The sequence below is a fragment of the Manacus candei genome, unplaced genomic scaffold (assembly GCF_025592945.1).
Source record: "Manacus candei isolate 608988 ecotype Guabito, Panama unplaced genomic scaffold, ASM2559294v1 h1tg000050l, whole genome shotgun sequence".
NCBI lineage: Eukaryota > Metazoa > Chordata > Aves > Passeriformes > Pipridae > Manacus > Manacus candei.
Window position 1 is genome coordinate 9,904,113 of NW_026138098.1, and position 25,137 is coordinate 9,929,249.

Below are 25,137 nucleotides of genomic sequence, written 5' to 3' on the forward strand. Positions count from 1 at the left end.
ATGGTGTTTACATTTGCAAGTGAGAGGTGACCTATATTTAATGAACAAAATACTGTGTAAAATTGTGTCACTGTACTAGCAATATTGTGCTGCAATCTGTGTTGTTATCATCTTGACACCTATGTGTGTTCATTTCTCTTCTACTTCTTGTCATGACCTCTGTGACCTTGTGCTTCAACATTGCAAACTAAACTGTGAGAAGGAAAGCAGGTAAAAATTTATGCCTCATTAGAGTTCATCCAAATGGAAGGAAGAAGCAGGATACAGCCAATTTGGAATTTTTGGGAAAACAAATGTTGGGTTCTAAACAGATTATCTGCATCCCCTTTAACTAATCTTCCTGTCCCCATGTTTCCATGGCCAGTATTGACTTCAACTTTCAGATGCAAAGATCAAGGCAAGCATCTTCATGCCCTGGCAGCTGAAAAAAATCCATCAATATAGTGCATCTGAAATGATGAAGTCTACCAAGCTTCATCTTGTGCTAAAATCTTTTGCAATCATTGTATTTTATGATACTGGCAACATAAATAGTATTTAGTAGAATAAGTAGTGATGAGCCATATGCAGGTTAGGAAAAATAAAGATGAATTATATTCCATATTTTCTGTGCAAACTACTTAGGATGGCAACTTGTGCTTTTTTAAGGAACAGTAGTTCTGGAGCTGTTCGTACGGTGCTGCCTTCTCTGGCAGATAGACCTTTCCACAATCACCTCTGGCAGCTATTTCTCTGTTGTGTTTTGTTTGCTTGTTTTTAACAATAAACTATTTCTGGATTGTAGGGAGACAGTGATCCAGACTGGGACAGGCAGCAGGGCTGTGCCCATCCTGCAACCACAGCTCGCTGGGTCACGAGCCCCACTCAGTACAGTACCTGAGACATGTATGCCCAGAGGCTCCGTCCCACGGCGGGCAGGGAGGTGGCCTGGGAATTCGCAGGCACACTTCACAGCTGCTGCAATCCTGCAAGGTTTGTTTCAAAGCAACACTTGTTGCATAAGCAGGAAAAAAAATTCATCAACCTACCAAGGAAACTGAGTTCAAGGATTTCTGCACAAAATAGCCACAGTGGGACAGCAGTGAATGTTGTAAAGGCAAGGCAAAAGAAGCAGGCTTTGGAGAAGCAGCCCATGCGTTAATCTCATTTGGCAAGCACAAGAAGGTAAAGCCACTTGGCGGGTGTTGAAACGCGGGGCGTTAGTGGGAGGAGGGAAGAGGAGAAGGAGACAAAGCAGCAAACGTGGGCGAAAAACCTGCCCTGTCATTATCTCTGATCAAAATACCCCGTGGAGCACGAAACATCCAGCAGCTCCGCTCTGCTTTGGGAACTGGGAGCACTGGGGAACCCCTGGAGGTGCCGGACCCGCCCGTGCCCCGGCCGGGCGATGCCACCCCGGGAGCGCCCTCGGCTGTGCGCGACCGGCAATAACAGCGCAGGGCCGGCAGCGCTCGGCTGGGCTTGTCTGAGCCGCTTATAGACACAGACAGACTGAGATTACACCTAGGGGAGGAAGTGGAGTCCATGGAAAAGGGGATTCTGTAATGCATGCGTGTTCTAGCTCTGCATTATCTTCATAGCAATGACCTTTCACAAAGAACAGGGAGCTGAAAATCCTAAACTTAACAGAATTATTCAGGAGGCTTCCTCTCTACGAGTGATAGCAAAAATTCTATAATATGCTGATGCTTCAGTACGTACAGACACAGGTACACCTACTGTGTTCATTAATTGGAAGTGTAACAGCTGTAGTCATTCACATTTAGGATCCTGGACATTTAACGGAAAACATCTAGGAATGTTTCTTACCCTTTCAAGATTTTTTTTCAATATTGTTTAAGTAATTACTGGATGTAAGGAATCTACTGTTCTGCTTGTTAGGGAATTGTTTCATGCCCTGATATTTCCTGCCCTGTAGAAACCACAGTTTCCCTTTCTAATGATTTCTTCTTGCTGTTTAAGAGTTGTTACTCAGGTACAGACCTAACACCTGAACCCTATTGTGTCTGCCACCAGCTATGTCAAGACAGGGTAAAGCTCATTAGCTTGTTTTTCAACCTCAGATGTGCTCAATATGCATCCACACCATGCAGCTATCTAGCACTGAGCCCGTCCAAGTCAGCAAGATATCCTGTTCCTACAGGGTACTCTGCTTAATCTAACCAATCAATACCAACAATGGTATTGAGAAGCAGGAAAGAAATGTCGGGTAATTAATTCTGAGTACCTTCTAATTATTGCTACATGAAAAGCACCCTTTTCTCCCATCCTTGACATGTTTGGCTAGTTTTTATTTTGTTCAAAGACTTCGCAGAACAAACTAGGACCTTGCAAGACCAGGCCTGGAGGGGAGTTTGGTACCACACTGAGACTGACAGGGAAGGGGGACCCTGAAGGTAAATTTGACTTTGAAAAAATGCTGAGTTTGCATATCCTTACATTCCTTATAGAAACAAGTACTATGGGCATCACAACTCTTTAAAAGGAGATGTCAGTAGAATACATAACCCATGGGTTTTCACTAGTTTAAAATGCCAGCATAGAGTGGGGAGAGGCAAATCTGCTTTGGGTTTCTCCAATATTTGAGGCACAAAGCTCATGGAATGATTTATTTATCAGGTAAAATGATGCACAAGGATTTTTTTGTGGCTTTCATTTTTCTTCTATAAAATAAACGTCTTTAGTAAAGAAGTCCAGGTCCAAACAGGATTGGGGGAAGTTAAGAAACACAGTTGGGCTGCATTTTATAATAAAACAGCACAAAATCCAATCACAAAGAGTAGGTGGAAGATGATATCTGCAAGAGAAACACAGACTAAATGTGACTACTTTTCTGTCAGATCCCTTTCACATTCTCTTCCCACCCCCTTCAGTGCAACTGTATGCCCTAATGTGGCTCTGTCAACATCAAATGTTAACAAATAGACTTTGAAAGGTGTGTTTCAAACCCTCTCCAAATAGAAATGCTTTCAGACACCTCTGTTAACCCAGTAAAATATGACTGTTCCTTTTTGGGAACAGGGTGTGACAATAAAAGAAAGTAATGTTCAGTATTGGAAGTTATTGCTATGATTTTATTGTCCAGAGGGAGAGATGTGCCAAAAGGAGGAAAATAAAGTGTATAACATTGGGAAATAAAATATGAAATATTTTCCCTTCTGTCAAACTTACTATATTTTTCAATTTTTTTTTCTTTGAGCTATGGGGTTTATGTTGACAAAGTCACTCAAAATCCATGTTTGGGATTGATATTTTCATTGTTGTACTTTGCTGTTTACCTGAGAGTGTGTAAAATCTGGATAAACCTTTGCCTATATAAAAGAAGAGGAAAAAGATTATATTGGGATGACATGTTTAAAATAGGGTAAAGTGCACCAGTGCATCTCATAAAAGCAGAATAGAAAACCTTTGCCACATTTTGAAATTCTGGATATTTCTTCCTCTTGGCTTTACTATCTGAAGTTGTAAAAGGATCCTCAGTTCTTTTATCTTCTAAAATTGATGGGTGTTTCTGGTGCAACATAGTGAATTGTAATAATACTGTTCTATGTGTATTTATAATTTTAAATTGGCTTTCAGATTGGGGTGGATGTAATTGATAAACTAGTATATAGAGCTCTAGTGATAACACGATTTATTCCAAGGACTTGTTTCAAAAGATGTGCTGGACCTACAGGATTAAACCAGCTCAGAGAGAAACTCCTGGTACCTCCAGGAGGCAGCAGCTAGAGGAAACAGTTGTTTTACAATGGGGAAACTCGATGGCAGTGCAATTTGTGTGTCAGGAGGGGTAGGCACGAAGCATCCCCATAACACTGGCAGGCGTTGTGGGTATGCTGAAGTACCAACCCACAGCGTAAAGAAAAACTCTCCTGCTGCTCCTAAGCCTGACCTCTCTCCCGGTCCCGTGTAACCTGTCAGAGCATATCTGAGGTGCTGCTGAGGTCAGACGCAGGTAAGCAGTTTACACTGCAAGCTCGGGGTGTGAGTGGTTTGGCCGTTTATGATAAATGCCAAATGGGTGCCTCTCCTCGCTTTGTAAATGAGGAGAGTTTTACTGAACTCTTCTGCCAGGGCTTGGCGGGGACCAACTTCTGTTCAAGCCTCCTGCTGCCACAGGGGGAAGGGGTCTGGTGGAGGGCTTTGGCTCCCTCTAGTTACTCCTAAAGGGAGTTGCTTCCTAAAGGGAAACATCCCGTAAAACCCAGTCACTTACTGCGTACAGAGATCTCTGCCACTAAAACACCTCCGGTTTGTTCCATGCGCTGTTTTCGTCTGTCACATATCTTAAGAGATCGGAGAGAAAGCCATATATACCAAAAAAATTATAAGAAAATCCAAACACAATTCTCATGTTTCCAACCAAGGAAATTGCTGCATATTTTCTGGAGGCTTTTTTTTCCCCTGCCTTTAATTATTGGGATTTTGTGTGCAGGAGAGATTTAGGGAGAGTCTTTACAGTGCATTTTCTGAGCATTTTGGTGGACTGCCCCTCCCTCCCTGTCTTAAACAAAACCCCTGTCAAGACAGAAGGGGAAAAATAGAGCTTGATCTGTTTAACCCATGACCTCGGGGAAGGCTTCTGTGGTTGTTTATTGCTAATGATAATTGTTGCCCATTGGGTAGAAAAAGGAAGCACTAAATCACTTCCATATAGATCAGCTCATGTCCAGCACTAATGATGCCTGTCACAGCTGACAAGGTCTGTATTGGAGCCAGTGCTCTACAGATTAAAGGTCCTTGTCCATCCCCTGACCTTTGCAGATCTCCAGCTGTGGGCATTTTTATTATAAACTCAGCATGTGGTAATTCTGGTTATGAGTTGCTTGTAAGCACAGACCCCTGGCTTGGTTCAACCTTAATTGCTGGAGACCACCAGCTGCATTTTTGAGTGGGAAGTGGGCTCCAGGGATGTTAGCCTGATTGAGCAATTATCCTGCACTGGAGGGTGAGGTGGGAATTCCACCCACTGCCTGAAAGGATGATGTGGATGTTTGACAGTATTGTCAGAAGGGCAGATATGGAGTAATGGGTTTGTGTTTTCTTTTAATTCTGATCTGTGACTGAATAAAAAGTCAAAGTAATCTTTAAAAACAAACAACAAAATCTAAGCCTGCAGTTTTTTCTTTTGCCATTGAAACAGAATTTCTAATAACGCATTTTTTGTCAAACCTGCAAGTTTTTTCAGCCAGGTCCTCTCACTGCCCTGAGGGTGCTTTTAGCACTGAGATACTTGGTAAAATGGAAAAAGATCAACTTTCTCCCTTTTTTCAGGCTTGTGTTTCACTGTGGCTATTTGTCAGACAGGACTGTAGTCTGGGATATAGACAAGAGGTGAGGTTTTCAATGGCTACATTTAAAAAAGTTTCCCAGTGTTGCATACGGTGCCTGTGGCATGACAGGAGTTGGGGTGCATGGCTGGGCACTCAGATTCACACACGGCAGTGCCTCCATCCACTGACACCCCTGGCACTGGCTCTACACCTGACACGCCCTTGGAAAAGGTCTCAACATCCTCTGTCAAAATTTAGAACTGTGTATTTCTCCAGGAGGGAGGACTTACCACTGGGCATGAGAACTTCTCGCTGTCGCAGACGTGCGTCTCGCAGTGCAGCCACACCTTGGACAGCTTGGGGATGTTTCGGAAACGGAAAGCATTGAACTGGAAGGTCGCCCGGTTTGTTTTCCCATTCTCGTGCACAATGATGGAGTAGTCTGTGGGACACCTGTGGTTGTGCATGGAGAAGCAGTGTCAGAGCCCCTGTGGCTTCATTGAAACATCTCCTGAGGTGGCAGTCTGATGAATGCAGTTGCCCTGCTGTGGGCCAGGTTCTCCCTTGCTCCTTCCTCCCCCAGCTCCCAGCTTTCTGTCACCCTCGAGGCTGGGCTGAGTAGGTGTGCTCCCTGGGGTCCCACCAGCACCTACCCCTTGGTGATCAGAGGCCAGTGGATCTGGTAGAAGTACTCTGAGGAGGGAGTTGCCCAGCAGTTGTTGAGAACAACTTTGAACCTGGGGAGATACAAACTCCAGATTAAGAAGGAATGTCCCAATTACCAATTTATTACCAATTCCTCCTTCCCTTGCCTACCTGTCGCTTAAGCCCTTGGCTTCCACTCCAGCAAATATGTCAGAACCGATTTCTGATGTTTCAACAACGAAAGGGGCTTCCTTTATACTTGAAAACTTGGCATTCTTTGGAAGACAAAGATAAAGGTGTCATGCATTACTAGTAAATTGCAAAGCAAGGCATGATACAACTTCAGGCACCCCTAGAGAGACTGACTCTGGAAGTCTGGATTCTTATTACCTGCAAGCTCCAAACTCTACATGTGGTAGCAGAACTATTGCAAGCCCAAGGTGACATTTAAAAATCTTTTTGTTAGTGTTTGGCTTATAATGACAAGTGACAGAATTTGATGCTGTTTAGGTTGTAGTATGTGCTATATCACAGAACTCGCAGCAGTACTGTCGTAAAAGTCTTGCCAGTCCTTGTGCTACAATGAGTGGAACCTGGTATAGTGCTTCTTTTTCTAAACTCTATTGCTCTGCACTGGTTTAGCGTACTATCTTGCTTTTCTTCACACCAAGTTTCTGTGTTGAAGGCCTGATTTCTATTCAGGTTCCAGCCCCTCATGCTGAATTACAATCCTTTGCTGTTATTGGGGTGTCACAGACCAAAGGGCAGGTGAGACTGAAGTGTTTCTCCTGGATTACACTGCAGCTTGTGTGCTGCTTCTGGATGAGGAAATGGGCTCATGAAGCACCTGGAATTGTAGCCCACCAGAGCAGAGGGCTGTGGTAGGGAGCAGCAGAGATGAATACCATGGCAAAATAAATCTTTAATTTTCATTTTGCCAGGAAAAAAAAAATCAACATTTAATTGAAATTAACATTTTATTCCCAGTGAAAATGAGAACAAACTAAAAAAGGAGTGGTCTGGTAGCTTTCTGAGCTTGTTCTGTACTTGTGCTCACTGGGAAAATATATTACTACGATTCAGCCACTCTCTCCTTGACTCCTGGGAGCCATTACAACAAGACAGTCATTTGGCAAAAAATTAAAGTATCAGAGACCCATTCCTCACTGCCTATCATCTGTTTTTTTGTAGCCATTCTGTCAGTTGACAGGAGCAGTGTGGTATCTCCTGGGACTTTGCCAGTACATAGTGCCTAATATTATATATTAGTGTGCTGTATATCAGAAAAAAAGACCACATGGGCTTTCATGTGGCACGCAAAGCCTGTCAAAATGTTTAGTGATCAATAAGTGCCCAAAATGTAGTGTGTGGGAGAAGAGATTTCCACCTTGTGGTAAATACTCCCTCTACCTGGCCTATAAATTTAACACAGTATGTTATGAGTTGTGCTTTTTCTAGCTGTACTAAAATAGAGAGGCTGTTTTGGTGCTTTTGACTGTGCTTTAATGGATAAAAGACTCCAAGATAAAGAGCTGGCTGTTCCAACAGTGCAGTGGAGCTGAGGAGAGGGAAGTTTCAAAAGATCCACCTGATATCCAGGGATGGTATTTTGTTGGCAACAAAATTCCAGCATGACATAAAGATCTTTGGGATACATGAAATATCTGTCAGGTGAGAGGACCAGGGAGAAAAATACGAGAGAAATGCATGGAGTTTTGCTCTGTCTGTAGAGACCATGTGATAGCAGCGATGCCTGAAGATGCATGCTGCTCTTGCAGTGGGACTACGAGCAAGTTTTGCTTTTTATTATAAAATCTGTCAACAGGTTAGAAATGTACCTCTCAGCAGAAAAATCTGCCAGTTTTTGAGGGATTAAAAGAACAGTTGGCATGTGTCTGCTTCTGTTCAGTTTAAGTATATCCCTGTTAATCAGCAGAAACAAGGACCCTTGCCAACCCCACTGCAATTATCTGTTCCAGGCTATTAATGTGCTCCATGACACATAAAAATCAGGAGCAGCAGCCCTGTTTTTTCCAGCTCTTCAGGCTGAAGCTTGTGGAAGGTGAAGGCGAAAATCTAGGTGGCAAAGAGCACTTACAGAGTAGAAGTTGAGGGACAGCTGACTTTCAAATGAGCCAGAGCTCCCATTCTTCACATGGACAGTGGCCACCCTGGGGACATGACAAATTTCTGTATGAGTGAGGTGTGGTTCTCAGGACAGGGTAAGATGCACTTCCAAAAGAGGACGTACCTTTGGTCAAAGGCAGCCTGGTTCACCAGATAGTTGGCATTGTATGAGCAGGTGAACGAGTAATTCACAGGCTGGCTCTTCACAATTACCGAGGAGTCATTGGAGACGATGGAGTTGTAGAAGTGGTAAATGGGATTCTTGAACTGTGGATGGTGAGACCGAGAAATGTAGGCAGTACTGAGTCTTTGAGGCATCAGGGACAACTTCATAGTTTGAAACACGAAGACTCTAACACCATCCCAAAGAAACATGATTGGGTAGCTCTTTATATGCTGTGTTGCCCATGCATATATCTTACCATATGTAAGTTCTGTGTAATACAGGTGCAAATGAACAACTAACACACACACTAATATCACTAAGCCTCTGAGTATTTTACCTGTAGATGCAAAGCACAACTATGTGATTCTTACTTCTCCCTGATAGTGGAGTTTGCCTCCTTCTTCCATCAGTACCTAAAGCCTACTCCAAACTGAAGAAGACAGGACACTCTCAAGTGAGTCCAGCCATTTCCTGAGACAGAATGTTGACCTTGATAGTCTTACCTCTGACTGTGTCCCACAGTATGATCTGTTTTTAGGTGACAGGTCTGGAATTGTGAATTGGTAATATCCTGAATCATGGATCCCATTATAGCAAATGCCTCCAAGTGCCAGCTGATTAACCTCCCATCCGTAAGGGCACTCTGGAATTCTGGTAATGATGGTTTTAGGATAGCAGTATACCAGAATTACATCTGAAAGGGAAATAATACATCTAGAGTTACTCACTGGTAATTTTCTTTCAAAGCAGTGGGTCTGCACACTTACATTCCATTGGGTTTAATCTTCTGTGAGCAGGGGTGTGTGCTGGAAGGTCCCCTAACGTGAGCAGCTTTTGATACACAAAACTGACCTTTGGGTTGTTAAATTCTGTCCTCTTTGGAAGAGGTTGGCCTTTGCCTTCTAATCAATGCAGAACTTTGTGTAAATTTTTATCTTTCTGGAATAGCTGATTGAGGAGCAGAGACACTGCTGAGAAACCTGAAGTGAAAAAGGACTGCACTGAGATCTATCAGAGTAGCTTATGCTGCAAAGCTGGCTTCTATAATGCCACTGACTCTGTAAAAATAATACTGGTGAAGTTGTTTGGTAAGCTTCATAGATCTGCACCCCTTTGTAGTGTTGTACAGATCTTGGCCACTATAGATATTCTGCCCTTTCTCTTCTTGCACTGGCATTGCAGTGCCAGGACAAATTGAATTTTTCTTATAGTCAAATTAAAAGCTAAGATGCAAAAATGAACTGAAAAGCTTAGGCCTGCTAATAGCAATAGTAAATGAACCAAACTCCCAACTCTGTTAGCAGTGCAGAGTGTGATTGCTAATACAGCCATGAATATTGAACATCATAACATCCAGGCTGATTACTTCATGATAGCAGAATTGGACATTTTTCAAAGAGTATCAAGTAGTACTAGTTTGAATGTCTGATGGGAATTTAAAGGGCAAATATTGACTAACCATTAGTGGCCTGAAAATCAAAAAAGGCTTCCAATTATTACAGTCAGAAAAAAACCATTTTACCTGGAATTATTCAATTATTTCTTTTAAAGCCCTTGACACTCTCATTTTATACTAAAAGCCTCATTTTGCAGCCTTTCCATGTCTGCTAGGGAATACTCAGTGAAAGTCAACTAAGGACCTTAACAACTTGCTTCTCTTTGGTCAACAAACCTTCAGCACATGCAGGCTGATTCCGCTTGTGTTGATGGTCAGATTTATAACTCGGGCAACTTTACAGCTATGAAAATTCCTGCAGTTCAAAGAAACTGCTTGTGCAAATGAAGGTACTGAAATAAATGACTCGAGAGCCAAATACTTGAGATATACAATAAAATTACTGACGGTAATGTGACAGCAGTCATGTACTAAAAGCAAACACTATATCGAGGCATATTCCAACACATCTCTAAAGCAGGTTTCATAATTATAGTGAAATCTACATTACAGGTCTGTCTGGCACCAGCTCATTTCAGTTTCTAGGCAGTAATCAGTGTGCAGTTAAAGCCTTCTCTTCAATGATTTTTGTATTTTTCTTGTTTTAATGTAGCAGTATGGTTCAGGAGTTCAGCCCAGCACATCCAATCACCACTGACCATCTGATTGCAGTCAGTGGGACTAAAGCCCAACTTGGGCAGCAAAGATCTGTTGCATCTAGCCTGCACTACTACAGATAACTTCTAATTGTTGTTGTTTTCTTTGCCATTTTATGCTTTTGTCCTTAAATTTATTGCACTTTGATTATTGCACAAAATGAAATATATGCCTAATTGTCTATGGGGCTAGGACTTCACTAGTACATGCTTTACTGTGCTAGCTAAAAGCAGATCAATAAACAAAATGTAAGGATTAGCTCTGCAGAATTTACAGTTTAACTTTCTGAAGGAAAACCTTTTGATTTTGAATAGAAAAAAACCCGCATTTGACAGCTTAATTGCAAGAGAAGATCATAGAAGACTTAAGTTATTTTACCTGCTTTATTTGGACTGCAAGGCCCCCCAAGAGCTCGAGCCAAGATGACCAGCAGATACACAGTAAGAGTCAGCATTTCTTGCAATGATCTGAGGACAAAGGGAATAAAAGCTAAAATGTCTTTAGAATCGGAAATAAAACCAATGCATTGTCTGCAGACCTGAAAACGTAAATACTCTTATACATGGGCTTTTTGCAGAGAGAAAAAACATAATATTACTGATATTCTGTCACCCAATGTAATTGCATCTATAGGATAAATATTTCCAAGACCATTACTATCACTGGCTCACTATTGTGACAATATTACTATTTCAGTTTAGTGGTGGCTCTTAATTATTCTAGTTTGATTTCTTACGAAGGCTCTAAACCTGAAGTGTTAATATTACCAAGTGAAACTGAAACAATGGGATCTGAAGAAAAGAGAGGGAATAGAAATTACTAGAAGAAATATCATGCAAGAACATATATAGTGTGCTTAAAATTTAGTGCTGAAACTATTCTCTATGATGATGGCTATCCTGATGTATATGCTCTTCACTTCATGTAGCTCAGTTCTGGTAAATTATGCATTTTCTCCTTTGCTGCTCAATGTTGAGTTTTTAGGAAAACATACATAGCAGTAATTTACATTTTCATTCCAGACCTCAAATATGAAAGCTGTTTCTCACATGTGGGATTGAGACTGGAGTTCTCATATTTTCTCTTTGTAGGGATATACTCTTCAGTATCAGCCCTCATATACACATCACTAAGAAGACTGTCAGAAGTAACAAATATAATTTAAGAGAAAAAATCATCCCAACTCAGTATTTCTAATAAAAACAATCAATTTCAACATTTTCACTCATCCTCTATTTAAAAATATATATTTATAAAAGGCTCATAAAGTATATTTCAGTGACAATTCCTTCTAATTATAATCCTAGGCATTCTACAAGAAATTAATTATTATACGTACAGGACAGGAAGGGGATAAGTATTTCAGATTTTCATTCCGGTCTTATTCCAATAGCTGCGCTGTCAGCTCTTCCCAAGATGTCCTCTTTCAAATGAACCCAGCTGGCATTATCTTCGCTTTATATAAGCAATCTTGTAAAAGGAGCCCATCTCTGGTTAAATCTCAAGCCGCCAGTATTGTCCAGTGTAGGAGGGGGAAAAAAAAAGAGTTATAGAAAAGCAGTTCTCTTCCCCTAGATGGGACTGTATTGCTGCTGCAATTTGATTTTTAAAAAGTTTTTCTATGGTGGCTTTTCACAGATCTTGAAACCAAGTGAAGAGAAACCTGCTGAAGGTACAATTTTTTTTTTAAAAGTTAATTAGGAAAATGTAGAATTTCTGCAGAGGTGAAGCCACAACTGCCTTCTAGAATTCAGTTAAAAAGTATTTATAGGAATTAGATGCTTGTCTTAAATGACTTATTGACAATGTCAAACTTTTATGCCATGCAAGTGGACAAAGTAATGGCAACAGATCACCTTTGGGGTTGGGTTTTTCACTTATTTTTTCTGAAAGTTCATAGGCATGTTATCTGAGTTTAGGTAGGCTCTTCCATAAGCCTAAGTATTATACTACATAATTATAGTACATAATACTACATAATTATAGTACATAATACTACATGCATATAAGACTATGTAATATACATTAAATATTACATTATAGATTGTGTAAAATTTACCATTGCACAGAAAACTGAAACAAATTTGCTTTTCATATGACCATCAGTCATGAGGTTGCCTACGAAAGTCTTGGTCAGCTGGTAGGATTTTCTAGTGACCCAGTACATCCTGTTTGTATCAGCTTTTAGTGACCCGCACAGAAAATAGCACTTGGGTATGCTACTGCTATTTTACATGCCTGTGTAAAAACGTGGCTGTAAACACTCTTACAGTATAAACTGGCACAGCCTCAACTTTGGGCATGTGTGCATCTACCCAGTTTCATGTGTTGTTGAACTACTCTGATATCTGTCTTGAGTCACAAAACACAGAGGATCTCACTGACCTTGCTTGTGGGACCCAGTCCTGTGGGGCTGCTCACAGATGATTTGGTATCTCCTCTTGTTGAGAACCTCGTTCTCCCCATCCATAGCAGGACTTTGGTGTGCCTTCTCTCAAGGGATTTTTGGCATAGAGGGGAGACACAGTATTAAAGCTGTACTAGTTGTCATTAGTCTGGAGCTTTTGAAGGAGAAGAGTGGAGCACAGTGGCCCTGACCTTACCTGAAATGCTAGACAAGGAGTTTTTAGCTGCCTGTGGGTGAGATTTATGGGTGCACCTTCAGGACAGCATTCACTACAAGAAGAGTTTCAAGCCAAAAGGCATGAGCACAGCACAGCCATGACTGCACTGTGCCTTGTGAGGGCTGCTGGCTCTCAGTGGTGATGGTGTGCAGGTGAACTGCAATGATATGAAGATGTAATTAGGGTGACTTCTGCTTCTGGAAAACTGATCCAAAGCCCTAAAGAAAGGTTGAAAAGACTTTACATTTCTGTGCTTAGTTTCAAATAGTCAGTCTGAACCTAGATAGAAGCTTCCTAAGGATTGCAATACAGAGCAAATAATGGGCTGCTCTCGCTATTGTTGTGAACCAAGTCCTGCAAGCCATCACATTCTGATTTAAATGAGATTACTTAAAGATGGACAATGGATAAAATCCTTTGTTTGTTGTTATTTTAATTGAATTAAAGAATAATCCACGGAAAAAGGACTAAAGCTCATAAATCGTTTGGTGTTACCTAACTAGGGATTATCCTCATGAGAAATCCTAAAACAAGGAAAATTTAACTCACAGTGTCTGTTTTATAGGCTCACCTCAAGTCCTGCAGGCATTGAGGCCTAATTTTGATTTCCTAAGCCCAACTGAATAGACACTGTGTAAACATACACTTGTTTTTGTCTTTCTCTCTGTGTGTATTTGGTCTGGAACCAGGAGCCAGGCTTTCTAGTGAAACATTATGATCAACCCTGTTATCAAGAATATATAGCTCAGTAACAAGGGGAGGCTTACAGGAGAAAGCCTGTGACTTTGGACATGAGAAAGCCCTCATGACCTTGTACAAGCTGATTCTTCAAGCTCAAGGGATCAGTTTCAGCCCCAGGGTTGGACTTGGTCTGTCAGGTCTGCCCACTTAGAGCTGACTTGGAGCATAAGATATTTGGCTAACCTTGATTAGGTATAGTGGTTAACCTCACCATAACATTAACAAAGCTCTTGAAACACAGATTAGCTTTTTACTGATGGTTTTTAGCAAATACTGTAATAAAATTATCATTGGTGTAATGCTAGAGGTTTCAGTGGAATTACTCTAAGATGTATCTAATCCCACAGTTTGTAAAAGAAAATAAATCTCTTGCTATCTTCTCAGAGCAAACTAATCTCCATGTACATAATACTCCTTTTAGACAAAGGTAGAAAACAGAATGAAAACCATGAAACAAATTTGGCAGAAGTGCCAGCTGGTGTATAGTAGTCTGCATTTGCATAAGAAACAAGCACAAAATGTACCTAAGCCAACCAGCACTTGATACCTGCACTGATCAAAGGTAAGGGCTTGGGGAAGGGTTAGGTTTCTCTCAGTAATTGCATACACAGAAAAAGGAAAGCCATTAACTTGTGAAACAGACCACTGAGGATTGTTGCAGTTTCCTGACTCTTTCCAAGCCCATTGAATAATCTCAGCAGTCTAAGTATCTGTAAAGATTTTGACAAAGAGCAAATGAAGGCCTTATTGAGAATTTCACCTACAAGAGCAGCTTGTCTCTCCAGCCTTGTTCCTCACATTGTGATGGAAAGCTGTGTGAGTATCTACTGTCTGGTTCTTACACAAAACAAATGAGGTTCTGCTGTTTGAATCTGCAAGGGATATTGTGGCATCTAATTTTCATTGGATTTGGATAAAATAATAAACCTGAAGAGTCCTTTAGATATATGGAAGGACTTCATGGGACGCTGAGGAACAATGGAGACAGCAAGCTGATTCCAGGAGTGAGATCTGGTGACATTCATCTAGAGGCTGAAATGTGTTAATGATGCTGTTTCCACACCCCAAAACCTGGAATAGTCAGTTTTGTCTGAGATAAGGAGCGTATTTATCCCACAGGCATAGATACATCCATGCCAGGTCTGGAAGCATAGCAACTGCATTTATATTGGGCCTGATCTGAGTTAATGGATCCTGTTGGAAATGCAGCACTGTGTTGGCACAGTCAAACTTTTCCTGAAGCTTAAGTGAGCTGTGCTGTGTAGACTTATTGCCTCAAGTCATAAATACCTTACAGGTTTAGGATTGTTTTGCCTTTTATAGAGTAAATACCTTTCCAGCAGTTTGTTACTCATGGCACGTGGTTGGTCACTCACTTCAGCATGTGATTGAGTCACCACCCCTGGAGGTAGTTGTAGATGTGGCACTAAGGGACTGATTAGTGGGGGACTTGGCAGTGTTAGGACAGTTGAAGATCTTAAAGGTCTTTTCCAACCAAAATGACTCTATTCAATGAATGTTTTAGCCTTGTGAGCAGATTATAGAATCATGCAGGTACATAACAGAGTACCTGGAACCCTAAGTCCTTGGGTAGCTGATATTCTTCTGTAGCTGCACAAAATGTATCAGAAGAAGGAGAAATTAGAGGAAACTATCTTTGTAGAAGAGTCACATAAAAATCAGAGACGGATGTTCAGGCCACTGGAAGAGACAGTCTTCTGCTCTAAACTTCCTCATGCATCACCTGTCTGTCTGTAACTATGCAACACTGAATCATAATTTTTCAGCAATCACCTGCAGCCATAGGCTTGGTGAGACAGTGCTGCTGTTGTTACATGCACTCCCAGGGTGTGGGTGAGCACAGACTCTCACCTAAAGAATCATTCCCTTGACATTTCTGCTGTTCAAGACAAGTATTTACAACAGCAAATCTTGCTGAACACAAAATTGTGACTGAAGTAAATAATAATATTTCACGTTCATTTGAATGCCTGATCTTATTGCTGTTTAGCTTTGCCAGCACATTTAGACCAATGTTCTTTGGAAGCTTCTCCAGAAGAGTTCTGCCTGGAGTTTGCTACTGTTGGAACAAAACATCGGTTTCCAGCTGAGTTTCCTTGAAGCCTTTGTGTGGGTAAGTGCTTTATTTGGTGTATTTTTTATGGGCTGTCTTGGAGCTAGCTAGTTATGCAGGATAAGGATTTGGGGCTTGATTTAATAAAGACATGGTGCTTGATTTAATAAATGCATGAGGGACATAAAACAGGTCTTGCAAGACCAGAATGGATGACTTAAACTGGTCATGTGAGGCCTCAGTCATCCTTGGGCTGCCACTATTTGGAGATGCCTAAACTTGCCAGGCACTTGATTAATTTGCCTAAATGAGACATGTATTGTGTTAGCAGCTGCTATAAGGTGTCCAGGATATCCTGTGACACCTCTAGGGCACTCTTGTACTTTTGGAGTGGGATCTGGAAGCCAGGCAGGATACTCAAGTACATCTTCAATGGACTGGGTGTCTATGTGTGGGCATATGAATTGAGCCAGACACATTGCTGTGGTTGGCTTGACATTAATTTTCATTTGCCTTGAGTCTAAGCAGCCCTGCACACTCTGTGCCACACATGCCTGAGCCTGCTCCAGTCGGCACAGCGCCCTTGAATTACTCACTGAGTGCCCAAGGCAAGCTTCCAGGCAGAAGTTAGAGCACTTCTGGAGAAAGATAGCTTTGAACCCTGCAAGCGAGGAGAATTGTATCTGGGTCTCCTGTAGTCCTGGGCAAGGATTCTGACCACCAGGCCTGTCTCCTCCAGCTGTTCTTTGAAGAGTGTGTGGCTGTGGCTGCTGAGCTCAGCTGTATTCAGAGCTGCTGTCCCATCTGGTATGTGCCAGAGCAGAACTGCAGGAATTTTCTGTTGAGAACACATGGATTAAGTTTTTTGTAGTGGAATAATATTGTTGGGGAATAGCATTCTGTAATCACCTGAATGTGGCCTAAATTACTTCTGGTTAAGTGCTGTTTTGGATCTCAACCATATTGTCCTGTATAACACCTTGTAAGACTTTTAGTTCTTGTTATCTTAACAACAGGTCTTGATCTCCTGGCACTGTGGGGCAGGGATCTTACCTCAGTATGGGAGAGGATTTTAAGAGTAAGGTGAGAAAGAAGGAAGAATGGACTCTTTGTGTCATTCATTAGCTTAATCTTCTCAGGTTGACAACTGGCTCTGACACAGTGACCATTGCTCTTCTTGCTCCAGTAATGCTCTCTTTTCTGGGCGTTATCCCACTAGGGCTAGGAAGGTTGCACAAATATGATGTTTCTCTGCTTGCACTGGGGTATGTCACTACAACTTTAAAAGAGTCTGCAGCAGCTGTCTGATCTTCTGTTTGATTCCCAACCATTTGTGTTGGCCATAAATAATGCTGCTCACCCAGCCTGCACACTTTGCTACAGAAAAGCTGACAAAAACAGGACTGCGGATGGTGCATTAAAAATATACCCAAGGCAAGTTTATCCTCTGATGTCCCTCAGTGGTAATTCCATTGATTGCTGAGAAACTGACCCTAAATGTCTGCTGCTTACTTTAAATATATAGTTAAGTAATAAAAAAACAAAGCAAAGAAAAATGAAGGGGCAAACTGAGAAAAAATTTCAGCAGGAGGAATGATGAATTACAATATGGGACTTGATTGCCACCTAGCTTGGAAGTACCTCTGTCCATTCACATTCCCAAGCCTAGAAATCTTTCCTCAAATTTGCAGTCTGTATTGCCCTGGGAACCTGGAGTGCTCCTGCTCCCATTGTAGCACCTCTACCCCCTACCTGAGCTACAAAGCCCTTCTCCAGCTTCCTGACTACCCCATGGTCTGAGCCAGCTGAATTATAAACCTACTTTGTGGGATTCAGATAGGATCATACACATGAAGGACTGGTAAAAATCAGGTTCTCGAAACACTCACCATAATTCCTATTCTCTGAAGAGTTAAGATCCATGCATTTTCCCTATGAAATAAACTTTCAGTATCTGCTGCCCCCTCAAATCAAACACAAACCTCTGCACTTCTATCAATAGCAGCTGCTGATCAAAATCACAGTTTTGGTTTCCCAAGCTACATAATCCTGCTAGTTGGTTCTAAGACCTACTTTCCTTAGCACACTGTATCCATTATACTGGTGTTGTCCTCATTTTTAAAAGTTTGTGACTTTTCAGCAGTCTGATAGCATCATCCTTGGAGACAGTCTCTTTTCTGTGAAAGGGATCTGTTTGTTATCAAGAATTATGTGGCTCTGAGAGCTACATATACCAAACTTAACTGCATTAATTAGCTTGTGCTGTGCTTGTAAACTGATCATAATAATGCTTATCACAATCTTAGTGCCATTATCTCTGTTTTGCAGATAATGAAAATGAGGCACAGAAAGGAAAAGTCCAGTGTAGGGCTCTTGAGCTGCCCATACTGCTCTTCTCCTGTGTCATTCAAGCAGTAAGCAGCTTGGAGCAGAAGCTACCCAAGCAAACTTTGGGTGGGTTTGTCTGTGAATGAGAAAAGCTTCCCAGGAAGCAGCAGAACGATTGCCTGGACTGCCAGACCATGTCTTCTGGAACAGAGGACTCCCACTTATCTCTGAGGCTATTTTGCCACCTGAGGTAGTAAACTCCCCCTGCTTGCCAGTTTAGCATTCACACTGGGCTTTATGCCTTATTGACAATGATTGGATGATTAGCAATCCATTACCAGTTGAGTGTCTCAGTGGATTTTCCTCTTCTGGTGCCATAAAAAAGTTTCTCTTCCTAGTTTGTCAAGACGTATCCTTTAGTGTATTCAGCCTAAAGGACCAAAAAGTTCACTTTCTGAGACTTCCCACAGATAACAGACCAAATTTCAGATCAGTTAAAGGATATAGTTTTCTTAAAATTGCACCAACACACTAATGATGATACCCATTGAGACAGTTCTTTCCATTCACCATGTTTCATAGTAGTAGAGAGATGTTACAGCTTCATGAAGTGGAATGAAGCAGAGGAATTGGTCTAAAGGTTTGAGGCACTCAGCTGGGTATTCATTTACTTATTACAGTTATGACTCAACCAATTGCAAATAAAAAACAGATATTACTTTTTTAATTGGCTGTTTGAGGACTTCTTGGAGAATCACTAAAACACCAAATGCAGAAGATGGCTGGGGTACTGCCCATGTACAACTCTTCAGAGATTTTCATGGGCTTCCTTTGATAGCAAAGAGAAATCTGACACCCTTGTATTTTCTTCTGCTGAGCTGTAGCTGGTGTTGCATTGATTCACTCAAAATCTATTTGACAATCCCATATGATGGTCAAAAGTACTGTTTGCTAGCTTTTAAAATGACAGTTCGTCTCTTTTAGTGTGGCTTTTAGTAAAGTATTTGGAGGAAATATGCAGTCTGCAGAAAGCTATCATTTCGATCTAAGCTAGCTGAACAGAGCATTGTGGTTATCTGAAAAATGTATGCAATTATAATATACCAATGGCATTCATATAGCATTTCCTACAAGCTATTCCAGAAAGTATGACACTGCAGTTCTCTTTCATGAAAATCCCTCAGGATTACCTTCCAAAGGATTCATAGATTTGTTCTCAGTAGCCCACTATAGCTCCAAGTACTCAATTCTCTAGGACAGACTGTGCTGAAGACTCTAGATTGATTATGCTGTTAATGACGCAGGAAGCTCTGCTGATGTTTGTTTATTCTGAGATTAGCTAAAATTAGAAGTTGACCTTATGTTCCTGAATTAATTTGAAGGCAAAAATACAAGTTACTGATTCTGATGATTTTTTTCTGGAAATATTGTCTCAAAAGCCTAAACTCAGAAGGTATCTTCCTTGAGCTGTGAGTCAGTTTTTAAGTAATTTGAAATGAAAGGTGTCTGGGCCAATATATGATGTACATGAGCAATAACCCCTGAGCAATTTCCAAGGTAATGCCTTAACATGCTATGATTTTGAAAGACAAGAGGATGTCAAAACCTTGTTTTAAATGCTTGAAAACAGCTGGATAAATTCAGTAAGTGCTATTTGGACAGACATTGATCTGTTGACTGTTTGGCTGTGCCAAAAGCACATCAAGTTGAAGTGTTACTCTTTGCATCTCCGGATGGTCTTGATATCAAAAAAAAAAAAAAAAAAGAGTAAAAAACCAGGGAATACTGAATCTTTGACGTCAATAGGTTGGGAAAACACATTGTTGATGTTTCAGAAAGGGTGTAAGCCTTAAAGTGCTGAATTTGAAACACTAGGAAAGGGTCTGTTTTCATGCTTTTTCTTAATATCAGTTTTGTTTTTTCTCAGTGGACTCCAGAACAAAGCATACCCAAATCAATAGTCAGTTCTGAAAATATAAGCCAGTGTTAGAGTATTCAGATACATCTTGCTGGAAACCCTTTGGAAAAAAATGTAGTTTAAGTGCCCACACACTACAGCTAATTCTGGAGACGGGTGTGGTATTATTTTGACATAGGAAAAGTAAATGAATATGAATGTATCGAAGATACAGTGATGATAGTATTTTCTATGTTTGCAATACCTTTCATTCCAGGCTCTCAGAGACCTTTATAAAGATTTTACTCCAGACACCAACTGGCCAGGAGATGGTGTTAGTAGTGTTCCATAAACAGACAACATGTGACACAGAACAGCAAAGTGACTCACTCGTATGAAATCTGGTGTAGGCATTTCACCCTTCTCTGCATGCTGTCCCATCTCTCGGACCTTTCCTTGGCCTGTTCTGATTATATGCATTATCTACAATAATTATTATTTAGTGTTGCCCTTTCAGTATGGCAAGAAAGCAACAACATGAAGGCAAACATAATTTTCTTAGATCTTTATGGATACATTATTTAACTAATAATGCAGGTAATTTACTATCAGGTCAGTTAAAATAGAATAGACCAAAGCCTACATCACTCAGGAATAGCAGAAGTGACTGAAATAAGTTCAGTCCTCCAGACATTTTTTACTTCTCTTCCAGGCCTTAATCTTGTGCCTAGTAACAAGTAGTTTGGAAAGATATTCCTCTCTAAGACAACAAATGCCATATGTTTCATTCCTTCTTCACCTCCTGTTGGGAGGCAACTCAGCTGAGATTCCCAGTTGAAGACTGACCTCAAACCTTCCAGTCTCCTTTTCTATCAGTGTTATGAATTCCTATACCAGCTCATTTCTCCAATTCCTAGTCTTTATTTTCGCTATGTAGTTGCAACCCTTACTGTCTGTCCAATATGCCACTAAAACCACACTGTCTGCAGGTGTTACTGTTTAATGTCACCTTCTGGTACTCTAGGCTTTCTCACCCTCACACCTCTTTCCATGTTTCCTCTCCCACCACCCTTCTCTTCAGTTACCCCTTCCCCTGAGCTCAGCAAACACTGCTGCTCCTACAATCTCCTTCACGATTTTGCCCATGCTACTTAAATATGTTTATGTGTGAGATTTTGACTATAAATCTTTCCTTCCAATATTCCTTTGGTTTGTGCAGTGTTTCTGTCATGGTTTCCTGCTTCTTCCTCCGCCTCTGCTCCTCTCACCAGCAGTATGACATCAACTAGAAAAGGCTCTGTGGGCAGGGAGACAGTGTTGGTGTTGGGCAGATGATGGTGGTCAGCTAACATGATTGCTTGGCATCAGGTTGTTGCTGTGATCTCAGGTTATTCATGCATGGGTTTGCACTTTTTCCAGCTATTTTAATAACTTCCAAAGGGAAGTAAATAAAGGCTCTTGTGCTTCCTGTGCTACTGTGCAGTCACAGCCAGGCTGGACCCTTAAGTCTCAGTCTAACCACACTCTCTTGAAGTGCAATAAGGAGGCCAGGTACAGCCTGAGTTTCACTGCTTAGAGGCCTCAGAAGCTCAAAGGACAAAGAGAGAAACTGTACCTTGATATTTCATTTCTCTGCCTTCTTCAGGGAGGTTTCCACAGCTCAGTGTGCAAGAGGAACCTGCCCCTGACTTCCCTGATGTGTGAACTACCCTTGCCTCTAATCTTGAACAGATCACACGAGGGGCAGTGTCTTTTTTTTCTCTTATCTCTTATTTGTCTGTCCATGCCAAAGTTGGGGGCATCCTGACTAGTGGCCAATGTAGCTCTTGTGCAGGGACAAGCCCTGATATTTGTATCTAAAATCTGTATATAGCCATCTTATCTACATTATCTTTTAGATTTAACATACTGGACAGAGTGTCCTGGATGGCCTAGGAAAAGAGCCATTGGGATTAAAGGTCAGTGAGATCAATCATGCTGATGATTTATTTATGTGGTTGACTATTGTGATGGTGATAGCTTTTTCTGCTTGGCTAGTATGCTCAAATGTTAATTTTTTTTTGAAATTACCTTGCTATTCTATGCAAAATTTCCTTTAAGTCTAGGGGGACTTGGCACCTAAATACCTTTAAAAATTGACCTAAGTGATTTAGATGGCTAACTCAAATTTTTCAAAAGATGTTATTTAGGAATCTAAATCTAGTGATTTTCAGGATCACAAAACTGATGGACTTCTTTCTACTTAGCAGTACTGGACTACTTAGCAGTACTGTAAGCTTCTTCCTCTACATTTGCCAAATAAATCTATTGCATTTTGAGTTTCATGCAGAACAGCTTTTTGAAAAATAACTGCTATCTTCCACTAAGTACCTTTTCCAGTGAAGCTACTTTATCTGCAGTGAGACTACTTTACAACAAGGCTGTTGAGCCCACCATGTATTCTTCAACTTGATCTTCGTTCTGCAAGTACAGAGAGCCTCCATCACTTCTGAGGGCAACTTTGAGTTATTGCCCTGAGAATGTTGCCAGAGAGGGCCATTTGGAAACTCAGTATTCACTCTAAGGATGATCTCTTGCCCTTAAGTTATTTAAAAATGAGATCTGGTAATAAGATAATGCTCCATCCTGTCAGGAGAGTATATCTTTAGGATATATTCATATTTCCATAGGGTTCTTTAGTTCAACTTTTCAACCAAAATCTGCAGAGAATGAATGCAGAAATATTGCAGTGCTCTTCAGGATTGAAAGTCTGAAAATTGATCAGTTGTGCTTACAAATCTGGAAACACTTCTTGTTTGGGAGAGTTTTCTATCTCACAGAGTTCTCTGAAGCAGAAATCCTTTCTCCCAAGATTTATGTAAACTGAAATTTTTACTTAAGAAGGGTGGAGGAAAACATCTACTTATTCAATATGCTTCTTTTTAAAGTCTGTTCTTTAAGAAATTGAAAATGCCTGAGTGTGTGAGTAAAATTGTGTTTGAATACAAAGGACAGTTAATACAGAATTTGAAATTTGTGTATGAGAATGTAAGAATGCAGAAAATAGGCAATTGTGGTTTGGGTACATACATATATGGAATCCTCAGGAAAACAGCAGTAGAATTCAGGAAATATTTAATCAGAGTTTAGTTCATACCTTTGGCTTAAGTTTGGTAAATATGTGACTAGTCAAGGTAAGGATGCCAGAACAGGAACATTTTTATCAGGCTACTGACTGTTATTTTAAATGGGCCTTGTAGCTTCATTACTCTCTTAGATATAGTGCTAATAAATTTCTCGGTCGTAATGGCATCATGTTTTGTTGAAATGTTTTGTTATTTCACTAGAAAATAATTTTTTCACTGTCTTTTAGCTGAGAAATCTTTTGAATGCAATTTAGTTGCTACTAGTAGGATACCCTTCAGGAGCTTACTATCTTCACTCTTGATGGAATTTCTGTTGCTGTAGTGATAATGTTTTTCAAACATGGTTTGGGAAAAAGAAATCTAGAGTTATCATTAGTACATAATTATGATAAATAATTATGATAACTTCAGTTTGCCTTCCTATGATACATAGGATGTACATATCTACAATGAGATAAGTCTTTAAGTAGCATTTACAGTAATTATATTAATTAGAGAGGTGTTAGGGTAGTATTATTACTTTGTAGCCCTTGTACTGACTATTTGATAGTCCATGTGCAAGGACAATACTTCCTCTTATTTTGGTGAATAAAGACTATCACAGTTACCTGGGAAGAGGATGGCTTTAGCTGGACTATGAGTGTACCTATGGCTGTACAGCAGAGTATCCCGAGCCCAGTCATCCAAAAAGACCAGTTTCAGGGCTTGGCAGCCTTTATTTTCACGTGCAGACATGCTGAATGTGAAACATATTTCTAGGAAACTGGAAGAAATTCAGGAAATAAAAAATAATTTGTATATACTGGCCACATGCATTAAACTGTGTAAGTGCCTGAGTAAGACTGTGCTTGTGCTTTGTAATCATAGTTTTTCTCATTTTGCTTTCTGCAGTTTCTTTATCTTTTAGTACTCATACTTATTGAACTTAATAGTGTTAACTGCTTCCATTTAGACAGAAATTAAAGTAAGGAGTCCTCTTGTCTTTCCATTATTATTGGTAAGTTCTTTTTGTTACTGGGTCTTGCTACATATCTACATAAAAAATACATTATAATTCTGGAAGATGAAATTAGTCAATTTTTTTGTTAATTTCCCTCTTATTGATAGTGTTAAAAGATTGCAGGATTAGCATCAACGTTACAGTTGGTTGAATGGTCTTGGTGACACTTCAATCACTGTTAAAACAGATTCTGTTGCATGAGAGACCAAGGAAAGGAAATTACAGAGCCTGGTTTAGTGAAGGATTTAAGAGTGATACATATACAAATAAAGAATTAGGGTGCCAAAGCAAGCTGGAGAATTCTGGAGTGGTCTGGTAAGCTACAAGGCAGAACTGAATTCAACAGCTGTGTGCAGATCCTGATAACTCAAGAAATACCATTTTAAAAATTGCAGAAAAAGAGTATGGTTTCCTTTAATCATTGTAGAAAGCTCTGAGAGGCAGAGGTGAAGGAGAGAGAGGCAGGCTGATCAGTCCAGGCACTAATTAGGGCTAAGGTCTCTTTAGGAAGTTAATGAGTTTCTAAATAACCAATAGCAGCTGATAGGGAGTGGAAGAATACTGGATCTCTGCATCCTGCTTTTGTTTCTGCTCTCAAGTGAGAGATACCTTTAGGAGATAAAGTGTTTTCTGGTCAAAAGTCTTCTACTAGGAAATAGCTGCTTCTTGTGTGAAAACTTTTTTCTTACACAATGTGAGGGAAAATTTAAATATATTCTTAGTCTCCTGAGATTTGGGATGATTTACATGAGTATTCCTTGAGCCTTACTGCAGTGCTCAGCATAGGGCTTGACTGATTTTAGCTGTTCTGGTCTCTCTGCCCCTGCCTGTGGGTATGCTTCTGTAAGGGTCTGGCATAACTGCTGTTGTTTGCACTTCTCCCCCATCTTTGTACGCCAGATAGCTTTTGCCATCTTCCTGACCTTGCTGGGTAAACATTGTACTAAAACAGCTTTTGCATAGCATTCATTTGATTTGGAAAAATGTCGAAAGGCAAAAGAAGTGCAAGCAGGTAAGTGAAGGAGAAAAAAAGAAATAAGATGGG

The 25,137-nt window shown here is 40.6% G+C and overlaps 1 protein-coding gene across 9 annotated transcripts; it reads right to left on the minus strand.

The window, feature by feature from the left end:
* Positions 1-2,594: 2,594 nt before the first annotated feature.
* TECTB (tectorin beta) lies at positions 2,595-24,031 on the minus strand. 9 transcript variants are annotated; one of them, XM_051799923.1, is made up of 14 exons: positions 23,701-24,031; positions 18,409-18,500; positions 12,907-13,084; positions 11,643-12,838; positions 10,682-10,770; positions 8,715-8,905; positions 8,170-8,312; positions 8,017-8,089; positions 6,090-6,193; positions 5,927-6,010; positions 5,564-5,726; positions 4,217-4,286; positions 3,279-3,311; positions 2,595-2,797 (listed from the first exon to the last, which is right to left on the minus strand). In XM_051799923.1, exons 5-14 carry the CDS (start codon positions 10,755-10,757, stop codon positions 2,745-2,747), a joined length of 990 nt encoding a protein of 329 aa, XP_051655883.1. In that variant the 5' UTR covers positions 10,758-10,770; positions 11,643-12,838; positions 12,907-13,084; positions 18,409-18,500; positions 23,701-24,031; the 3' UTR covers positions 2,595-2,744. The 9 variants fall into 9 exon arrangements, with proteins under 9 accessions (XP_051655883.1, XP_051655884.1, XP_051655880.1 ...); XM_051799924.1 differs by lacking the exon at positions 23,701-24,031 and adding an exon at positions 21,583-21,920 and having other exon boundaries at positions 11,643-12,796; XM_051799920.1 differs by lacking the exon at positions 23,701-24,031 and adding an exon at positions 21,583-21,920.
* Between the last annotated feature and the right edge of the window lie 1,106 nt (positions 24,032-25,137).

Bases quoted from the DNA above. Each gene is read 5' to 3' on its own strand.
- TECTB (XM_051799923.1), bottom strand. From the start codon at position 10,757: ATGCTGACTCTTACTGTGTATCTGCTGGTCATCTTGGCTCGAGCTCTT. The intron at 8,313-8,714 runs GTAAGACTATCA...CACCATCCACAG, and splicing joins ACTGTGGGACACAGTCAGAG to TTCAAGAATCCCATTTACCA. The intron at 3,312-4,216 runs GTAAGTGACTGG...TCTTTTATATAG, and splicing joins GGCAGAGATCTCTGTACGCA to GCAAAGGTTTATCCAGATTT.